Source organism: Pelodiscus sinensis, chromosome 25, assembly GCF_052426305.1.
Source record: "Pelodiscus sinensis isolate ZL-2025 chromosome 25, ASM5242630v1, whole genome shotgun sequence".
Taxonomy (NCBI): domain Eukaryota; kingdom Metazoa; phylum Chordata; order Testudines; family Trionychidae; genus Pelodiscus; species Pelodiscus sinensis.
This window is the reverse complement of record NC_143076.1, coordinates 4,632,608-4,649,752: the sequence shown is the minus strand read 5'-3', so window position 1 is coordinate 4,649,752 and position 17,145 is coordinate 4,632,608. Positions and strand designations below refer to the sequence as shown.

At 47.7% G+C, this 17,145-nt stretch overlaps 2 protein-coding genes across 10 annotated transcripts in view; one reads left to right on the top strand and one right to left on the bottom strand.

Moving 5' to 3' along the window:
- SCN3B (sodium voltage-gated channel beta subunit 3) overlaps nucleotides 1-7,032 on the top strand; it is a 28,574-nt gene extending 21,542 nt beyond the window's left edge. For all 4 annotated transcript variants that reach the window (XM_006116617.5, XM_014570242.4, XM_006116618.4 and 1 more), the window contains one exon: nucleotides 2,282-7,032. The gene's annotated coding sequence lies outside the window, so the exon portion shown is untranslated. The remainder of the gene's footprint in view (nucleotides 1-2,281) is intronic.
- Nucleotides 7,033-11,464: 4,432 nt separating this feature from the next.
- The window catches only part of GRAMD1B (GRAM domain containing 1B), a 330,589-nt gene continuing 324,908 nt past the window's right edge, over nucleotides 11,465-17,145 (bottom strand). For all 6 annotated transcript variants that reach the window (XM_075916427.2, XM_089773299.1, XM_075916426.2 and 3 more), the window contains 3 exons: nucleotides 16,574-16,681; nucleotides 13,546-13,663; nucleotides 11,465-12,619 (listed from right to left, as the gene is read on the bottom strand). In XM_075916427.2, coding sequence (XP_075772542.2) covers nucleotides 12,530-12,619; nucleotides 13,546-13,663; nucleotides 16,574-16,681 — 316 coding nt within the window. In that variant the 3' untranslated portion in view covers nucleotides 11,465-12,529. The remainder of the gene's footprint in view (nucleotides 12,620-13,545; nucleotides 13,664-16,573; nucleotides 16,682-17,145) is intronic.

Genomic DNA, 17,145 nt, shown 5'->3' with positions numbered 1-17,145 from the left:
ACAATGGCGGCTTCTTGCGCAAGAACTGTTTTGTGCTTTTGCGCAAGGGTGTCTATGGCAGCGTGGATGCTCTCTTGCAAGAAAGCTCTGATGGCCATTTTAGCCATAGGGGTTTATTGCACAAGAAATTCATGTTGCCTGTCTACACTGCCCTCTTCAGGAAGAGCTCTTGCGCAAGAGGGCTTATTCCTCATGGGGAGAGGGATAATGCTTCTGGAAGAAGCCTTGTTTTCCAACACTGTACATTTATTTGTGCAAGAACATGCGTGCAGTGTAGATGCTCTGCAAGTTTTTGCGTAAGATCGGCTGTTCTTGTGCAAAAAGCCTGCAGAGTAGATGTAGCCACAGAGTCTGTAGTAAAGCAGGGAGTCAAACCTGGTTTCTCCATGGCAGAGCTGCTTAGCCATTTTCCAATGAAACCTCATTGAAGCTGAGCCTCTAAGGGATGGCATGTGCCTTGTTCCGAAGTAGCCTGGAGATCTCTGCCACTAAGTGAAATTGGCATTCATGATCCTTTGACCTGTTTCAGGAACACCCTCTTTTGGTGTTTCTGAAACAGAATTTCCAAGTCTCCTGTTTGCTGGGAAATGTTGGTCTCTCTGTTCGCATTCTCAGTCAGGAAAAAACCCAGAATTTATCATTTCAGATACAGGACTCAAAGTTTAGAACTTCTCTGCATTTGATTGCATGGACTGTTGCATTTTTAACAATGCAGCCTCTCAGGTGCTGGAAGCAGAAATAATATCAGTTACCAGTGGGGTAGTGATCAACGGTTCGATGTCAGGATGGCGGTCGGTTTCTAGTGGAGTGCCCCAAGGTTCTGTTCTAGGACCGGTTTTGTTCAAATCTTTATTAATGACCTGGATGAGGGGATAGATTGCACCCTCAGCAAGTTTGCAGACGACACTAAGCTAGGGGAGAGGTAGATACGCTTAAGGGCAGAGATAGGGTCCAGAGTGACTTAGACATTGGAGGATTGGGCCACTAGAAATCTGATGAGATTCAACAAAGACAAGTGTAGAGTCCTGCACTTGGGACGGAAGAATCCCAAGCATAGTTACAGGCTGGGACCAACCAGTTAAGTAGTAGTTCTGCAGAAAAGGACCTGGGGGTTACAGTGGATGAGAAGCTAGATATGAGTCAACAGTGTGCCCTTGTAGCCAAGAAGGCTAATGGCATATTAGGATGCATTAAGAGGAGCATTGCCAGCAGATCCAGAGATGTCATTATCCCCCTTTATTTGGCTTTGGTGAGGCCACATCTGGAGTACTGTGTCCAGTTCTGGGCCCCCCATTACAAAAAGGATGCGGACGCATTGGAGAGGGTCCAGCGGAGGGCAACCAAAATGATTAGGGGTCTGGAGCATATGACCTACGAGGAGAGGCTGAGGGACTTGGGTCTGTTTAGTCTGCAGAAGCGAAGAGTGAGGGGGGACTTGATAGCAGCCTTCAACTTCCTGAAGGGAGGTTCCAAAGAGGATGGAGAGAGGCTGTTCTCAGTAGTGACAGATGGCAGAACAAGGAGCAATGGTCTCAAGTTGTGGTGGGAGAGGTCCAGATTGGATATTAGGAAAAACTATTTTACTAGGAGGGTAGTGAAGCATTGGAATGGGTTACCTAGGGAAGTAGTGGAGTCTCCATCCCTAGAGGTGTTTAAGTCTCGGCTTGACAAAGCCCTGGCCGGGTTGATTTAGATGGGATTGGTCCTGCCTAGAGCGGAGGGCTGGACTTGACGACCTTCTGAGGTCTCTTCCAGTTCTGATTCTATGATAAGGGGATGGTTGGATGAAATAACATGATCTTGGTAACTAATTGACCATTCATTTCCAGTTGGAAATAGGTCAATGGAGGGATGATAGGAGTTGCTATAGGGAACTTTCTGGGTGTCTGGCTGGTGAGTCTTGCCCACATGCTCAGGGTTTAGCTGATCGCCATATTTGGGGTCAGGAAGGAATTTTCCTCCAGGGTAGATTGGCAGAGGCCCTGGAGGTTTTTCGCCTTCCTCTGTAGCATTGGGCACAGATCACAGCTGAAGGACTCTCTGCATGTTGGGGCCTTCAAAGTATTGGAAGGCTTCAATATCTGAGACATAGGTGAGAGGATTATTCTAAGAGGGGTGGGCGAGATTCTGTGGCCTGCACTGTGCAGGGGGTCAGACTAGATGATCTAATGGTCCCTTCTGACCTAAAGTCTATGAGTCTATGAGTCCAGTGCATACAAAACTATGCTTCGGATAAGGAAGCATTACTCACAAGGTGGGGGTGGGCTTCTGTTCCTTACAGGGACTCTGAAGTTGGAAGGATCAACTCACTCCAGCCAGGTTTGGGAGAACTCTATGGCTCCGGGAGGAAATAAGGGAAGGTGTAAATTCTCTTCCATTTGCCTTGGACATTGCACAGCCTTGACTTCGGCTCCAGGACTCCATTTGCTAACGGATTCTCCTTTGAAGCATGTTGAGCCAAGAAGGCTGGGGTATGGGTAGCACTGCTCCTCCCTACGTTTTGCTCCCACTGTCATTTAATGGTCTTGTAAATACTAGTATCATTTATCAACCCTCACCATGTTTCTTTGCAAAATATGTTAATTTGACATTGCTGTGCTCAGGGTGCTGTTGCATTATCCTGACACACATGGTCATCCGCAAGGTCATTTTAGCATGGTGCTCAACCTTTTGAGAGAACCTGAGCAGTCACTTTAATTATTAAAAAGATACCGTAACTCGGCACCACCCAATGCTTGCTGTCTCCCATTCCAATGCTTGCTCCCCATGCTGCCCTGGACTTTAGGCTGCTGTTGCAAACATAAGACAAGACTTGGGGAAGCAGAAGGTTCACAGCAGCTTAGAGCTAGACAAAAATGTACGCTAACGCTCAGCATGCAGAGAATTAGTAGGCAGCAATCCACAGTGCACTAGCTTGATGTGCACCCCCACTCCTGCATACAAGTTCCATGGGGTGCTTTAACCTACTACAGAACACTTGTTACATGGTAGCAGGGGTCACGCAGCATGTGGCAACCTAGTGCAATGTAGATTTATAGCCCAGCTTGCTGTATACTAACCCTGTATAGTCATGCCCTTAAGCTGTACCACTGCTAGTTTGGGATTCCCTTCCTATAAGCTGCGACAATTCCAAGAAGTGATGTCTGTTTCACTTGGCGCCCACTTGTCTCCATTAGCTTTGTTCTGTTGACGTATGCCACAGGTAGTGTTTGCTTATCATGGAAATAACCTGTATCAATGAGTGTCTTGCAACAACCACAGGAAAGCAGCCCTGAGAGATACTCCTATTTGAGGACACTTTGCTAATTTAAGGAAGAGAGTAAAAGGCCGGAGCCCCTGAAGGGAGGAGAGAGAGTCTGCTTTAGGTAAGCAAGCAAATGGACCGGACTGCTGATTCCCACATGGGGACATGAGGAGGTGGCACTGGAATTTGTGGAGCTTTTTATAGCTAACTAAAAATTCCTGGCGGGACAGTTGCACCACCTAGAGGCAAACCGTGATGCTTTTCTCCCCTAGCCATTAATAACGCATTATTATTTCCTGTGATAATTAGTCACGATGAATACTCGGCGTTAGTCTGATGTGACTCATTATTGCAGAGCAATTCTCTTGTAAATTAAGTGACACTTATATAGTACTAACACTGTGTATAAAGAGTTGCAGATACAGTGTCAAGGGGGGCATGGGGCCTTTATTAAAACATTTCAGCACGGTGATGGAGGTTTCCCATGTAGAGGAGCATTAATCTTAGAATCGGAGATTACTGGGGCAACTATTTGTATGTAGAAGTGGCACATGCAAGTGAGATGCTGCTGAATGCTGTTTTTCAGGAAATAGGAGTTTTTGCTTCGAAGAGATACTGTGATAGCTACAGTGCCTCTTATACAGCTTGCAAGAGTTAAATGCACCTGCCACAGGGATTCTTTGCTCCCAAATAAATAGACAAAGCACTCACTAACCCAGGCATGCCTTCTGCATACGGAATTCCTCTACTTTGGTAGGCATAAATCACAGAGTGCACAAATCTCTCGGATGTGAGCTGAAGTTAGACAGGCCCAAACCAGAATTCCTTGGTGGTGGTTATTCAGAGACCCAACCAGGATCAGAAGCTGCAGACTATCCTGATTTTTTTTTGTAACTCTAAACCCCAGTTCCAAACAGACCTGACCCATAGGCTATGTCTACACTGGCAGCTTCTTGCACAAGAACAACTGTTCTTGCACAAAAACTTGCCTGCTGTCTACATGGCACAAGCGTTCTTGTGCAAGTAAATTTACAGTACAGCGTTGTAAAACAGGGCTTCTTCCAGAAGAGTTATTCCTCTCCCCACAAGGAATAAGCCCTGTTGCGCAAGAGCTCTTCCACAAGAGGGCAGTGTAGGCAGGTAACATGAATTTCTTGTGCAAGAAGCCCCTATGGTTAAAATGGCCATCAGAGCTTTCTTGAGCAAGAGAGCAACCACACTGCCATGGATGCTCTTGCACAAAAGCACATGGCAGTGTGGACGCGCTCTTGTGGAAGATTTTTTGCACAAGAAATCTTCCGCAAAAGAGTTCTTGCACAAGAAGCCTCCAGTGTAGACGTAGCCATAGTGTGTTTGAAGCTGGCTTCCAGTCATACAGCTTGGGCCCATCTACAGATTAAGCATGCACCATCAGCAATGCTTTAGATTATGCACTGGTTTGTTAGACTCCAGTATTTAAAATGGAGGAAGAATCCTCCCTTTCAGTTATGTTGGAGATCTTCATTTTTCCTAGGCCAGTTTATTCAACCGCAAATGCTAGGGGAGGAATACTAACTCTCAATCCACAGCAGTAGAGGCTAGAGCAGAGGAAGCCATAAATCCAGGATTCCATGCTTGACTGTGACATTCAGTTGGCCAGTCATTTAACCTGCTCAATAGTTAAAGCACCTTGACGTGCTTCTTAGAGTAAATGAAGGGTCACATTTTATTCTTCCTTCTTTCTGATTTTTTCCAACTAACCAGCTGTTTCTGTGTGTGTGTGTGTGTGTGTGTGTGTGTCTTTCAGCTTCTACTAACCCTGTAATTTATGAAGTGATCCTACAGAGAGACTCCCCTACTCTCTTTTGGGTAGGGGGAACCTATGTGTTGAGAGAGCTGCATTAGGACTCCCTATCTTGTGACAGAAAAGTGTGGAGGGGGGGAGGGGGGGGAGATGGACCTGCCCCAAGGCATTGTTAAAGATAGTCAATCTTGTGGGAAGATCTTCCCCACACATGTCAGGAAAGAATCCTCTCTGTATATGTAGAAGTATCAAGAGAGACTTAGAATTAGGTAGCACAATAAAACAAATGAAGCACTCAACTCAAAAGTCACTGTCATTTGTTCAATACTTTTTTTATTTATAATGTATTTTCCATTGTTCTAGCTACTTTACATTGAGATTTGGCTGTGTAGCCTTTATAATTCCTAGTTTCCTAGCAGGTAAGTGTCTTTTTTTAAATCACACCTTGCGCACAGCGCAAAGTTTATGACAGTTACAGAGCCAAACAACGCCTCAAAACACAACTGCTGTTCCCTCTGCCTTTGGTCCAGCCCCAGAGTTTGTGTTTCCACCACAGACCATTCAAAAAGGCAGGTGAGCCCTAGCGTGTATCGCTCCCTCCCAGTTTAGTGTCACTACTCAGTGGGGATCTGCCCACCTTGGGGGGGATGATCTTGCAACCCACTCCTATTGATGTGAGTAAATCCTTACTCAATGGGATTATTTGCAAGAGTAAGGATTACTCACCTGAATCAGGGTTGCAGGACACAGGCCTGTATGAGGTGGAAGGACAGTCCAGGGATGTAGCAGCACTACTCAGCCATGGAGTATTTGAGGGTCGGAGCTGTGGGGAAAACAATGCATTGCAACCTGCTGGGAACACTGCAAAAGTGTCGTTAATGTCCAGTCCCAAGAGCGCAGGTTGGTGCTTCCGTGTTTGTTCTGTTAGAGGGGGAAGGAGACGTGGGCTCCCAAGCCATCTTGGAGAGGAACGATGCTGATGTGGCACAAGCTCCGTCCTTTTGTTGGCTACAGCTGCCGGTTCTTGGCAGCCGCCACCAGTCTCCCACCTTCTAGTGCCGCGGGGGCAGTTTAGACTGAGCTTGGAAACAAAACCTGCCCGAGCAGCTCTGGACGCTGCGTTTTTCTAACTCACAGGCTGCCGGCCCTTTAATGTTAGCAATGAAACTGACCAAAATGAGTGAGGTAACAAAAATTGTCAGAGGTGGAGGAGCCCCCCTGAGCCATGTGCAAATATAATCCCTTCGCCAGAAGGAAAGTCCTTTCCCCACCAAAATAAATCACATTCATTTCCTAGCATAACACAAACTGCTGCAAAGAAGGACAAGCAGAGACAGTGTCAGGTCGGTCCAGCTTAGACAGAGGGAGACCGGGATACCAAAGAGGTGATTGTCCTGCAGCAGAGAGGTGTGGGAAGGGAGAAAACGGAGCCATGCAAACACAGGAGCTGCAGAATGCGTTTTGGGGGCCAGTTCTCCTCGTATAGCTACGGGAATGCTCAGCTATGCCGAGCAAGTGGAGGAGGAAAGTAACACACGATTTTGGCTGGTTTGCACATCTAGAAACAAGCATGTTATGGCACAAAAGAGATTCATTCACCTGTGCTTTAGAAACTGCAAGCAGAGAGAGCAGCGACTGAGCAGACAGGGAGTGAATGTTCAGTGTTGTTCTCTCCTGCAAACAGCACATCACGGTGGCCATTTCTCAGACTGGTTATTCCAGACCCTTGGGTCTAGCCCTTTCCACCCAGAGCATCTTTAAACAGGAACACAGAGGTAATTTCACAACAATGCCCTCATGTGGCTCAAGACCTCAAGCCAGGTTCTGTTCTACCAACCAAAAGACCCTCAGTGGCAGGAGAACAGTCTAACGACTTGCAAACTGCGAGGTGCAGCTGTGCTGAAATAAGTGAAGCCCCCAGAGGATGCATGGAAGTCGGAGGGGGAGGAAGAGCAGCTTTGCTGACAAAAATATACAGCAAAATTCTACAGGAACAAGGCCAGAACAGTGCATGTAGCACAGCGGCTGCCAGGAGCAAGGCCCTCCCTCTAGGGTACTGAAGTATTCTTTGGAGAAGGTTGGTTCTCGTGGCAGGCGTGTGAGCTACAGAGCCATCATCTCCTGTCAAACTGCAGTATTTAACCAAAAGCTCTGGTGCTCAGACATGGTATAAATATATCATCTGCCTAGAACTCAACCGAGAAGACTCCAGTCATCTTGAATCTGTACCTCCTAGGTGGACTACTCACTCTCAGGCTGTGTAGACAGGGAGAATCTGTTTTGGATGATCCTCAAAAAGGCAGAGGGCAGAGCTGATTTCCCCTGAGGTGGCTCTACTCTCACTCAGCTTATCCAGCAAGGGCATTGGGGGGAAGGTAAAAGACACCAGCTGAAGTGGTCAACACTAACCTCTATTTAACAGGTGGTTGGTGAGACAAGCATTGGCCGTTTGAGCTTTGAGATGGATTTGGGGAAAAGCGATTTCCTCCAATTCCATGTGCCAGTGGCAAATGATGAAAAGGCCACAGTCTGTCCTGCTCCACTCTGGAACTGCTAGCTGCATGACAGGTGATGGGAGTCCAGACTCTGGAATGTAAAGCTACCGTGAAGAGGAAAGGACTCCGAGTGCCCTGTTCCCAGGTACCTGTAGGAAAGGAATCCTCTCCATTCTAATGCCCAGAAACGTAGCCTGAGGGGGCCACTGTATCCGATGATCACCCTCTCTGTGCCTTGGCATCACAGCACACGTCTGTTCTGAGGAGCACGCACGGGAGGGAGTGGAAAGCAATGCGGTAACCGTTTGTTACAGGCGCGGACATGCTACTGTGCAGCATGTTTCTAACCTCTGCTGGAAGCCTGAGAGAAGCTGTTCTTCGGAGAGTTCATGCCCAACTCAACACACTCCAGCAGTTTGGAGGGATGCTAAGGTAGGCAGTCAGTCTCGTAGATGGTTACTTGACCCATACCTGGCTCAGTCACTACTTTCATTCCAATGGGTGGCTGGACCTTCCTCTTTACCCCAATGGAAAACACTGCAGACACGTCACAAAATGTCTTGCAGTGCTCAGCAGCCAATTGAGGTAATGGTTTGAACCAGTTATCCATTTGGAAGAGACAACTCCACGCGCTCCTCTATAAAATAGTAGGTTATGAAAATTAGTGATTTGACAGCTAAATGTGCACGTGAAGAGGAGATATTGGGCCAAACTGTCCCCTTTTACACCAAATAAATCTCTGAATCCATGGACTAGCCTGACTCTAAATGAGAGAAGAATTTGGCTTACAGTGTTCCCACTAATGCCAAAGTTTTAAAATGAGTCTGAGTATTCGCCTGCCCCTCTTTCATTCCTAGCTCATCACCCCCAGTTCTCCCAGACCTGAATTGCACATTTACCCCCAGATAATGTCTGTTTGACAAATGAACAAGTCTTGAGTTTATGTAACTGGGAGCCAGTTTTCAAACACAGGCACTGTATGGACACTACAGCCCCAAATACCCATTTTCAGTAAAGCACCAATGGGCAGAATGTAGGTACCTAACTGAGGCAGCCAAATTTGAAAACCAGGCTTAGCAAGGAAACTTCTTTTTTCTCCACATATGGAAAAATTAGAACCGAGAATCGGTGTCTCAGATGATCTACCCTTCTATCCCTCCCCCCAGTACTGCAGAATCTCAGCACTATTTAGGCCATTGGCTGTTTCCATTTGTTTGAGTAGATTATATTGTGCTGGTGCTTTAGCTGCAGCACAAAGGGGAGTGATGTGGAGAGAGAGACCCTTTACACATCTATTTCACAACTGCTCAGACACCAGAAATCAAGCCAAACCGTTCTCCTTGACTGGCGACTCACAATGGAAGGATGAGGGCCTGGCACAAGCAGAGTACCAATAAAGACTACGATTTCTCCCCCACAGGTCAGCAGGACAATAAATGTGTCTGCTCATGTTTTCAGGCTTGGTCAAAAAGGGCAAGCCTCAGAGATAAGAGCCAGAGTGAAAACTAACCGTCACCTCAGCTGGACTTGCAGTATCTTCCCTTCCATTTATCTCTGTTTTACCACTAGGAACCTCTGCTCGATTATATACATTACACTGCAATAGGGTTTAGGTACCTAACTCTCTCAGGCTCTTTTTATCCCAGACAGTCTGAATTCTGGGTCCTTATACACATCAAATAATCTCTTTCAACCCCCTGTGCAGGAGGCAAAGAAATGGGGGTGTTTCTTCACAGCATGTGGGGCAGAGAAGCAAGGGGTGAGGCTCTGAGTTAAAAAGCCTAGATAAGCGGAGCTAAGAGAGGGCACAGGTACAAGCAGCTGAAAGCCAGAGAGGAATTATTGCCAGTGGCCAGGAAAAGCTTCCTGATACTAAAGGCTTTTTCTCCATGTATAGCTGCACTGATTTTGTTAAACCAGTGACACTGCATGTGTGGACACTCCTAAGGGCTTAGCTCGTACATTTACAGGCTTAAGGTACACCTGTCAGTATGAGTTCATAATGGGTTATGAATGGGCACAGTCGTTTGCAGCTGTTTAAATGAAGCAGCACAAGTTTGTGTAGGCCTATGATCTGCTGGACAGAATTAACTCTTCAAGGGCACTTGCACAAAACACTAGTACGTGTACTGCTGGGGCATGGGGTAGATTAGATGGGCAGATCTCTAAGTGGCTGTAGGAGACACTGACAGACCTGTGACTATGAGAAACAAACCTGGAATGCTACCATTTATCTCTGGCCTTCACAGCTGGGGCAGGTTCCTGTCCTTCCAAGCAGGATAAATCTATCTCTGCATGCAGCCAGTGTGCTAGAGTACAGCTACTGCAGCTTCACCTCCTGGATCTGAATGAACTTGCATTAGGAGTGTCCCAAGGGCATATTTAAGACAGAAGCCCCCAGATTCTCCACTCTTCTTTGGAGTGAAACCTTGGAAAAGGGGGGCAGTTAAGCTAGACCCGTAACAACCTTCGCCAGATTCCTGGAACCCACCAATGAGTCTGGGCTCGTCCGTACTTAGAACAGCAGTGGAACACAAGCCCATTCTCATCACAGCAGACAATCCCACCCAATTTCCAGGGTTGGTCCCTTTTTTCCTCAGTGCTAGGGGCTTAGGTTGCTCTACATCGCTAATTTCAGCAGCAGCGCCTGGCTCTGGCAGAAATGCCAGGGAGATGTGCAGTACTAAGCAGTGTTAAGTTAAATAAATACTCATAAATACAATAAATTAAATAAAGCAGAACATTCGCTAGGTTCCTGGGCATGTTTTGGCCACAGTCCTTTGACTTTTCTTGCTCCCCCTTCCCCTCCTCTTGGAGCGGTAGTCTGCTAACACTTTGAATTTGCAGTAGCTCCCCAGCCAAACTAGCCAGCTAGTGCATTGTTGCAAGAAGTGTATTGATAAATGGCTTAGTGCTTAAACTCCTTCTAGATGTTTTCCCCCAGCTGTGTAGGCCATATGGCACAAGACTGGCCTGTCGCTCACCTTGCTCTTTCAGTACATGCAAAAGCTAGAGATGAAACCCACCTGGCAGATCGTCCAGTACTCAATACTGCCCCGTGCCAGGCGATCTCACCTGCTTCAAAAATCCTTCCAGAGACAGGGGCAGTGGAGATAGAGGGTTCACAGACCAACTAATCCACCTGATAAGGCATGTTAGTCACCACCACAATCCCCCTTTATCCTTTCACTGCACAAAGGGATGTGCCATTGTCAGAGCTTCTTCCTGAGAGCTGCTGAGCCCCTCTGTGACTCGGTTTCCTCCTCTGTAACTAAGGACATAGCACACCATAAAGGCAGAGTATCATTGTGATGTCAGTGGGACTTGTGGGACCTCAGGATCAGGCTTTCACCATGCTGGGTTCCCATTTGTGTGGTGTGTCCAATAATAACTCTTACGCCATCACCCCCCGCGTCTCATCTCCCATCACTGGAGCTCGCTCCCAGGCCACTGGCTCAAGTATGGAATTTTTGAAGACCCAGTGACTGCACCTCATCCCTCTCTGCTCCAAGGTAAAACATGCCTGTCTAGTGTGGGAGTCCAACCCTAGACAGACATCTCACCAGCTACCCAGCTAACATGCTGAGCCTAGTACATTGCACACCACAGCCCTGGGGCGTCCTCGCCTGGCCTCTGCTAGGTTAAAATGCCCGATCGTTACACATTCATCATTTTGTATTATCTTAACAAAATAAATAGACCTGCGACATTTACACGTCACCCCACCTCTGCAGCCAGAGCCCTGCGGTTGACACTACTCTGAGCCCGTTTCCTTCACCACAAAGCAGCAGGAAACTCACTAAAACGTCCCCTGCTTACAGGCCTCTAGGAATGGCAGTTACCTGTGCGGCTGGTCTTTTCTTCCATCCCACCTTCCAGACCCTCCCAGGACCAGCCACGCAATGAAGGGGAGGAGGTGGCTTCCCGATAAGCCACGCTGCTTCCTCTTCGAGTGGCGTTCCACCAGAGGCGAGATGGAGGGAGAAGATCCTGGCACATGCCAAATGCCCTCTCCTAGCCCACTACTTGTTTGCTGTTGTTGACAAGAGGAGGTTTTAAAAATAGTGAATAAGACAAAAAATAGGGATTATATCCAGTCAGAGCCATTGGACTTCACCCCCCGCCAGGCGAGAAGGGAAGACAGAAAGCCCTTTCAGCACAGCTGCAGGTCCTGAGCACAGAGGCGGGCTTATTGACAGGGACACACACTCAAGATGCGCTGAGGAACACAGAGCATGTAAAGGGGACGCTGTCGAGTGAAAACTACCCAACGGGTTACATTCACTGACTTCAATGGGACACGCCAGGGTCCGGGATTAGACGTCAGTGGCCCTTCGACTCTGCCGTTGAGCTTCTCGTAACAGACAGTGAAATGTTTCATTGAGAAAATGTGGTTCAGTTTCTGGGCTCGACTCAGCACAGTTAGGCTGGGCAGCTTCCCGGCACACTGCGCCCCGCCACGGCGTTCTAGCAGATGGCGCGGGACAAAGCCCATTCGCTACTTAACCAGAGTAGCGTCCTAGAGAATTCTCCTGGCTCAAAGCCTGCTCAGTTCAGTAGGGACCGATGTCTCCTAGCAAAATCCCCTTTGTCCTCAATGGAGCAGGGTAAAGTCAACAGTATCCCCTTTAAATACCTGTTCGACATGCAGGGAGCCGCAGGTGGGTGGGTTCTTCCCTTTAAAACAGACAGACAGACAGACAGCCAGGAATGCACAGAAGAGAGGCGGGTGGGGACAGGTAAATGCGAGCTGCACTCTCCCGGACAGTGCCTCAGTGCTAGGAAAGCACAGCCCGCCCTGCGCACACCGTCCTACCCCAGCGACACTCCAGTTCAGCCAGTGTTGGAGGTCAGCACCCACTCTCCTCCTTAGTACATAGGCTTTTTTTCCTCTTTTAAAATCTGTATATAATATATATATATATATTTATATTCTGTATATATATATTTATATGGTCTATATACACGTATTGCACACAATCCTCTGGCCTCCTCTGTTCGCCCCTATTAGTGGAAATGCTTCCGTTTCTCCTCTGGTTCCGACCCATAGTCGCGTGACCCGATGCCATTCTGAAGGTTTACTAGGGAATCCTTCATCTGCAAGACAAAAGCCACCCTAAGTGTCTCACTGATATAAAGCCTGGGAGGTGCTGGGGCTTCAAACATCGCCCCCCCCCCCCCAATGTCCCCCGCGACAGCACACACAGGCCTGTGCAAAGTGTTCAGTTGCATCCCTGGACTTGGGCAAGAGTCCCTGGGCTGGAAGTGGCAGGGAGTGAGCTGCACGCCCAGCCAGGCAGATGGAGCACAGTGACACCTAGGGCCTAGGGTTCTGACAGACGCATGTTGTTAAAGGGACAGTGGAAGAAAATGCAAAGTCTGTACTGACAGGGTGGCCGACAGAATTGGCAGGCACCTGAGCCAAGTGGCGGGTGGGTGGCTCTGCCCTCCCAGACGGCGCAGTGGCAGCCAGGAACCTCAGGCCCTTTGGAATTGCTGGACCTCATGGCAGCTGCCGCCTTTGCCCCGCAGTCAGCGGCCTGTGTACAGACAGCCCCCTCTCCGTGGAGGACGGTGGACTCCTACCAGCAAACAGGTAGAGGGGCAGGGAGGAAGTGTCCAAGAACATCACCCCCGACCGAAAGTGACCTAAAGGATCTCTGTGGCCCACATGGAGCAGACCCCCACACAGTAAGCTGCATAGGAGTCAATTTGTCTGTTCTTCCCTGGGACTGAGAGGATCAAATTAAGATGTGAACACAAACATCCCAGACCTGTTGCTACATCCACCTTCTGGCCGAGGCTACGTGTCAAGGAGCAGCTCTGGAATTCAGGATGGCTCTGAAGCTGGCAAAGCTTACCTGCTTGCAGAAGCCCTGTTTGAAGATGGGTCTGTTGGGACAGCTAGACATCCCTGGTTAGGGAAGGATCTAGCTAGGCAGCAGCACGGTGGCAGAAATGTTCAATTCAGTCTCATGCACTAGGAATTCCTGGGGTCCATGGCTGGGAGATGCTGTTCTTACCTGGTCTAGAAGCATCACTGAGGATCTGATGATCTCACGCCACTTCTGCAGCTCCGTGTCATGATACTTCTGCTGGGACTCCAGTAACTGGGCCCATTCCGACTGAGACTGGGGTAACCTGCCAGGTGCACAAAAAACACAAACTGTTTGGCTGGGGAGAAGCACTTACCCCGAGCCTGGGGCTGGAAGGGATGCAGGGGAGTTCCTGGCTGCTGAGTGAAAGGTGACGATTCACCTCAAAGGCAGAGCTCCGCTTCTCCCCCAGCACTCTTTCATTCATACACTTCCACTCCCTGTCACCTCTGCAGACCTCTGCCCAACCTCAGCTTGGCTGGAAATGCTTTGAAATTAACATTTCCAGATGCATGTAATGATGTCAGGGTACCAGAGAGACAAGGTGGGTGAAGTACTTCTTTTACTGGCCCAACTTCTCAGGGGGCATCTACACTGCACCCTTAGCTCAAAATAAGCTATGCAGATTGCGTAGCTTATTCTGAGTTAATTTCACAATAGCTTATTTTGAAATATGGTGCTGTCTACACAGTGCCAAATTTTGAAATAAACTGCTATTCCAAAATGTCCCTTAATCCATGTGGAACGTCGAAATAGCAAGCCTGTTTTATTTCAAAATAACAGGCTTGTTTCAAAGACGCGGAATAGGTGTTTCGGGATACCGGAACTATCCCAAAATTGCACTGCAGTGTCGACGTACCGTTGGTGAGAGAGACAAGCTATATTAAAACACCCAACAACTACATGTATGAATCCACACAATCACTGCACTTTCAAATGAACTCATCAGGAAAAAAAAGAAGAGAAAAACACCACATCACTGGTGGGCGAATATTTTTTTTCCAAGGCTATGTCTAGACTGCAGAGATTTTCCAGGATACCGCTGAAAAGCTCTGCTGTGTCCAGGAAACACGTCTGCTTTTTTGGAACAGTTTCCAAAAAAGCGGGTGTGTTCTTTCGGCATCCCTGTATTCCTCTTGGGGTGTGTCTAGACTACATGCCTCCTTCGACGGAGGCATGTAGATTAGCCAGATCGGAAGAGGGAAATGAAGCCGCGATTAAAATAATCGCGGCTTCATTTAAATTTAAATGGCTGCCCCGATCTGCCGATCAGCTGTTTGTCGGCAGATCGGGGGAGTCTGGACGCGATGCCCCGACAAAGAAGCCTTTCTTCATCGACACAGGTAAGCCTGGTTTCACGAGGCTTACCTGTGTCGATGAAGAAAGGCTTCTTTGTCGGGGCATCGCGTCCAGACTCCCCCGATCTGCCGACAAACAGCTGATCGGCAGATCGGGGCAGCCATTTAAATTTAAATGAAGCCGCGATTATTTTAATCGCGGCTTCATTTCCCTCTTCCGATCTGGCTAATCTACATGCCTCCGTCGAAGGAGGCATGTAGTCTAGACACACCCTTGGTGAGAGGAATAAGGAATGTTCCGAAAGAGGAGGTTTTTCCAAAATTTGGCCCCATGTAGACAGGGCAAATTTCAGAAAAGCCTCTTCCAAAAAAAAAAAAAAGGCGGAAAAAGATATGCAAATTGCGGTTTTCCGATAAAACTCTGCTCAAGTGATCAGGTATCTGATCTATCAGTCTTCATCCCTCAAAGAACAAGCACAACACTTTCAAAAGATGACGCTGGGAGTTTAAATTCACTACTGTGCTAGACACTAAAACTCATGGTCTTAATAAAGACCCTGAATTTGTGGCTTATTACAACAAACTTACCCCTTTTTGTACTGACTACAAGGTGTTAGCAGGTCACTTCACCTTGAATGAACCCTTAGAATATGTGCTAACTACTTATGACAAACTATTTATTCAATCTTGTATTTAGCTGTGACAGTCTGAGTGCTTTCCCCAGACCCGAGGAAAAGCCCTGTGTAGCTTGGAAGCTTGTGTCTCTCACCAACAGAAGTTGATCCACTAAAAGTATTCGGCACCCCCACCGCAGTGTAAGGGATAACATTTTAGAAACACCCACTTGTCTCAGCACATTAAGTCCCATTTTCAAAAGTGTCCAAGGCAGTTGGGAGATGAAGTTTCATTCAAAATCAATGAAATTCATTCTCCTACGTCTCTTGAAAATTGTATCCATAATTGTTTAAATTGGTTAATTTTTGGCCCTTCTGGGGAACACAGTATGACCAGTGAATAATTCTTCATATCCCCCTCTTCTTTTCTCCTCCCCAAACTATTCGCTAATGATATAACCAAACACATGACACCTCAAAATGTTTTGCATTCAATTAAGTACAAATTGCAACGCCCAACCCACATCCAGGAAAGGTAGACACTGTTAACTGCATTTTATGGACCGGAAAACTGAGCCACACAGGGGTACAGTGACAGTAATTGCTGGAGGTCACACAACAGCACATCTAGACAGCAGGGCTAAAGTCAAATTAAGCTACACAACTTGAGCTACATCGACTGCGTAACTTAAGTCGAAATAGCTTCACTTGGCTTTTGGCGCCGTCTACACAGCAGGAAGTGGAAGGAAGAACACTCTTCCTCCGACTTCCCTTACTGGTCGTAAAATGAGGGTCACAGGAGTCGGAGTAAGAAGTCCTCCAGCTAGACATTATTTCCATGTAGCGGCTTGCTGGATGGACATGCTCTGTTATTTTGGAATAACGCTGCTGCGGAGACACAGCCTTCTTAGTGGCACAGCCAGGAATGGAACACAAGAGTCCTGACTCTACACAATACACTGCGCTCCCTTTCAGAGCCAAAACCAAGCAACAGGTGATCCTTGGTTCTCTGCCCCATGTAGTAACCACTGGAGAGTGCTGCTTGTCTAGCACAGTCTAGGGCAGGAAAGGCCTGAGTCTCACCCTGCTGGTCCAGTGTTAAGCATCTATTTGCTCATTTCAAGCCAAATAATGTATCTTCACCTTAGTGCATATGGCTGGGAAAGGCCAGCAGGCAGCTCTGGGCTGTGGAGTTTTGGAAAAGCCATGGCTGCCTATACGCAGCAATCATTGGTGGGGGCAGAGAGAAAGAAAGGCAGTTACCGTTCTGGTAGCCGCAGGCCCTGCCATGCGGTGAGGGTCTGGGTGGTGTATTCCAACATCCAAAGTTTGTAGAACAGCATCATATTGAGAATGACCAACAGCACCAGACTAGAAAGGAGAAAGACACTGGTGGAAACATCCCTGATTACAAGCATCATTCCAGTCCCACCCTGGACAATGCCCCAAAGGTCTCAGAGGCCTGTATGCCTTTGTCAACTGTTGGCAGTGGGAGTTTTGCCTGAATAAGAACTGGGTGATCAGGGCCTGAAGTTTTAGTCTGAGAAAGATAGAGAGAGAGACAGACAGAACGTCGTGAAACAAACACAACTGAGGGCAGAGCAATGAGGAAACCCATTGGACCAGAAAACCTACAGTTCAAGGTTGGTAGGTTAGGATTCTGGCTCAGTGGGTGGCAAGTTATATCGGATACTGGGAAAAGCAGAAGAAAAACACAAGAGTAAAGAGGTAAAAAAGAGACAGTACCTGAAACAAATCCTAATGGGAGCAGGGAAGAGAAAAGATTGAGGAGCTAGAGGTTAGAAACAGACCAGCACAGGGACAGGAGAAACTGA